Raw genomic sequence first — 1,355 nt, forward strand, 5'->3', positions numbered from 1 at the left:
TTTATATGTGGATATAAAAGATTGGATACGCAAGTCGGGAATTTGCAAAATTCCATACAGCTATCGATTTAGCATTGTATCAATCGCATTTAGGGCAGGAAATTATAAACAACTGCACAAGTACATGTAACGGATGCGCCTTGTTAGAGTTGTGTTTTACTGAACAATGCAGCCAAATGCATTTACGTTTCATATAAGTAAAGCATAATCACTTACAGTTTAATACTAGAAGTGTTTCTTGATTGGAAATGGCTGCTACGCCCAAGTGAGATGGATGGAGCGCAAATTAAAGTGGAAATCCAACGTAGGTGAGCGGGTGCGAGCGCGCGTAGCCGCGGCAAACCCGCACGGGTACCCGAAGCAGGGCCTTGCGGTGGTGGACCCAGTGGCGAGCTCCGCAGCGAGCCGAACACTGCAATTGCGACACGCCGCGGAGCAAGTCCTCAAGATCGAAATGGCATCCGTCCTCTTTAGATTTGGAGAGGGTGACGAGAAACTATAATATAGTCGATGATTTCCAGTTGGGCGCAGCAGCAAGTGCCTTCATGATGTGCAAACTTTGCTAGTCATCACTGTTTACATGGAATGTCACCACGTATTACGATGCTCCAAGTGAGCTCAAGGCGTCGTATGGTTCCACGACAGCAGGCGAATATGATGGGCATATTGTTGGTTGCTGACCAAATCTGTTTTTTTTTTTTTTTTTTAAACTGATTGTGCCCATGTTTCTTCGATATTTATTACTCCTTCTACAAGTTCTACAATTCGTTTCTTAGAGTATGTGCGTGTGTTTCGGAAGTCTCTCAATATTCCAACTGATTAGAAAGTACAGATGAAAAACAGTCACTAGAAGCTAATGTATCCCCATGTAGTGTCTGCGGGGGAATCGAAGACACGATGGGGGAGTCGGCGAGCTCCCTGAAGTTTGGCCGGAGTGTATTCTCTTTAAGGAAAAGTAGAAGTGAGCTTATACCTATGTGCTATCGCTTTGGCTGCAGAAGGTGAAGCTCTTGCAATCAGTGATGTCGTTATCTAGGCATCTACATACGCGTTATTAGCTGGATGATTTATTCCTTGTCATCCCGCGTCGCGTTATGAGAGGCAGTATTGTAATCGCGTTGTACGTTATGTTTGATCAGTCCTTCAGCTGCTACTGCGAATAGCTGGAGCTGGCTTGTTGTTACTGTTTGTAATGTAGATCTGCACTACACCCTACCGTGACAGTGTTGCCCTCAATTAACCCTTTCAATACCAGAAAATTTTTACAGGTCCACTACAGACCTATTAATGGACCAATGACGACGCAACAAACATTATTTATCACCCTATCCCGTCGCTGTTGACAGCTACGTGGC

General features: G+C 44.6%; 1 protein-coding gene across 1 annotated transcript; it reads left to right on the top strand.

Annotated features, from left to right (window-relative positions):
- Positions 1-274: 274 nt before the first annotated feature.
- On the top strand, positions 275-502 carry PPTG_23296 (hypothetical protein; the record flags this gene model as incomplete). Its single annotated transcript, XM_008909699.1, has 1 exon — positions 275-502. The coding sequence occupies one exon, from the start codon at positions 275-277 to the stop codon at positions 500-502; it is 228 nt and encodes a 75-aa protein (XP_008907947.1).
- Positions 503-1,355: the final 853 nt, after the last annotated feature.

Source organism: Phytophthora parasitica (assembly GCF_000247585.1).
Source record: "Phytophthora parasitica INRA-310 unplaced genomic scaffold supercont2.34, whole genome shotgun sequence".
Classification (NCBI taxonomy): Eukaryota; Oomycota; class Peronosporomycetes; order Peronosporales; family Peronosporaceae; genus Phytophthora; species Phytophthora nicotianae.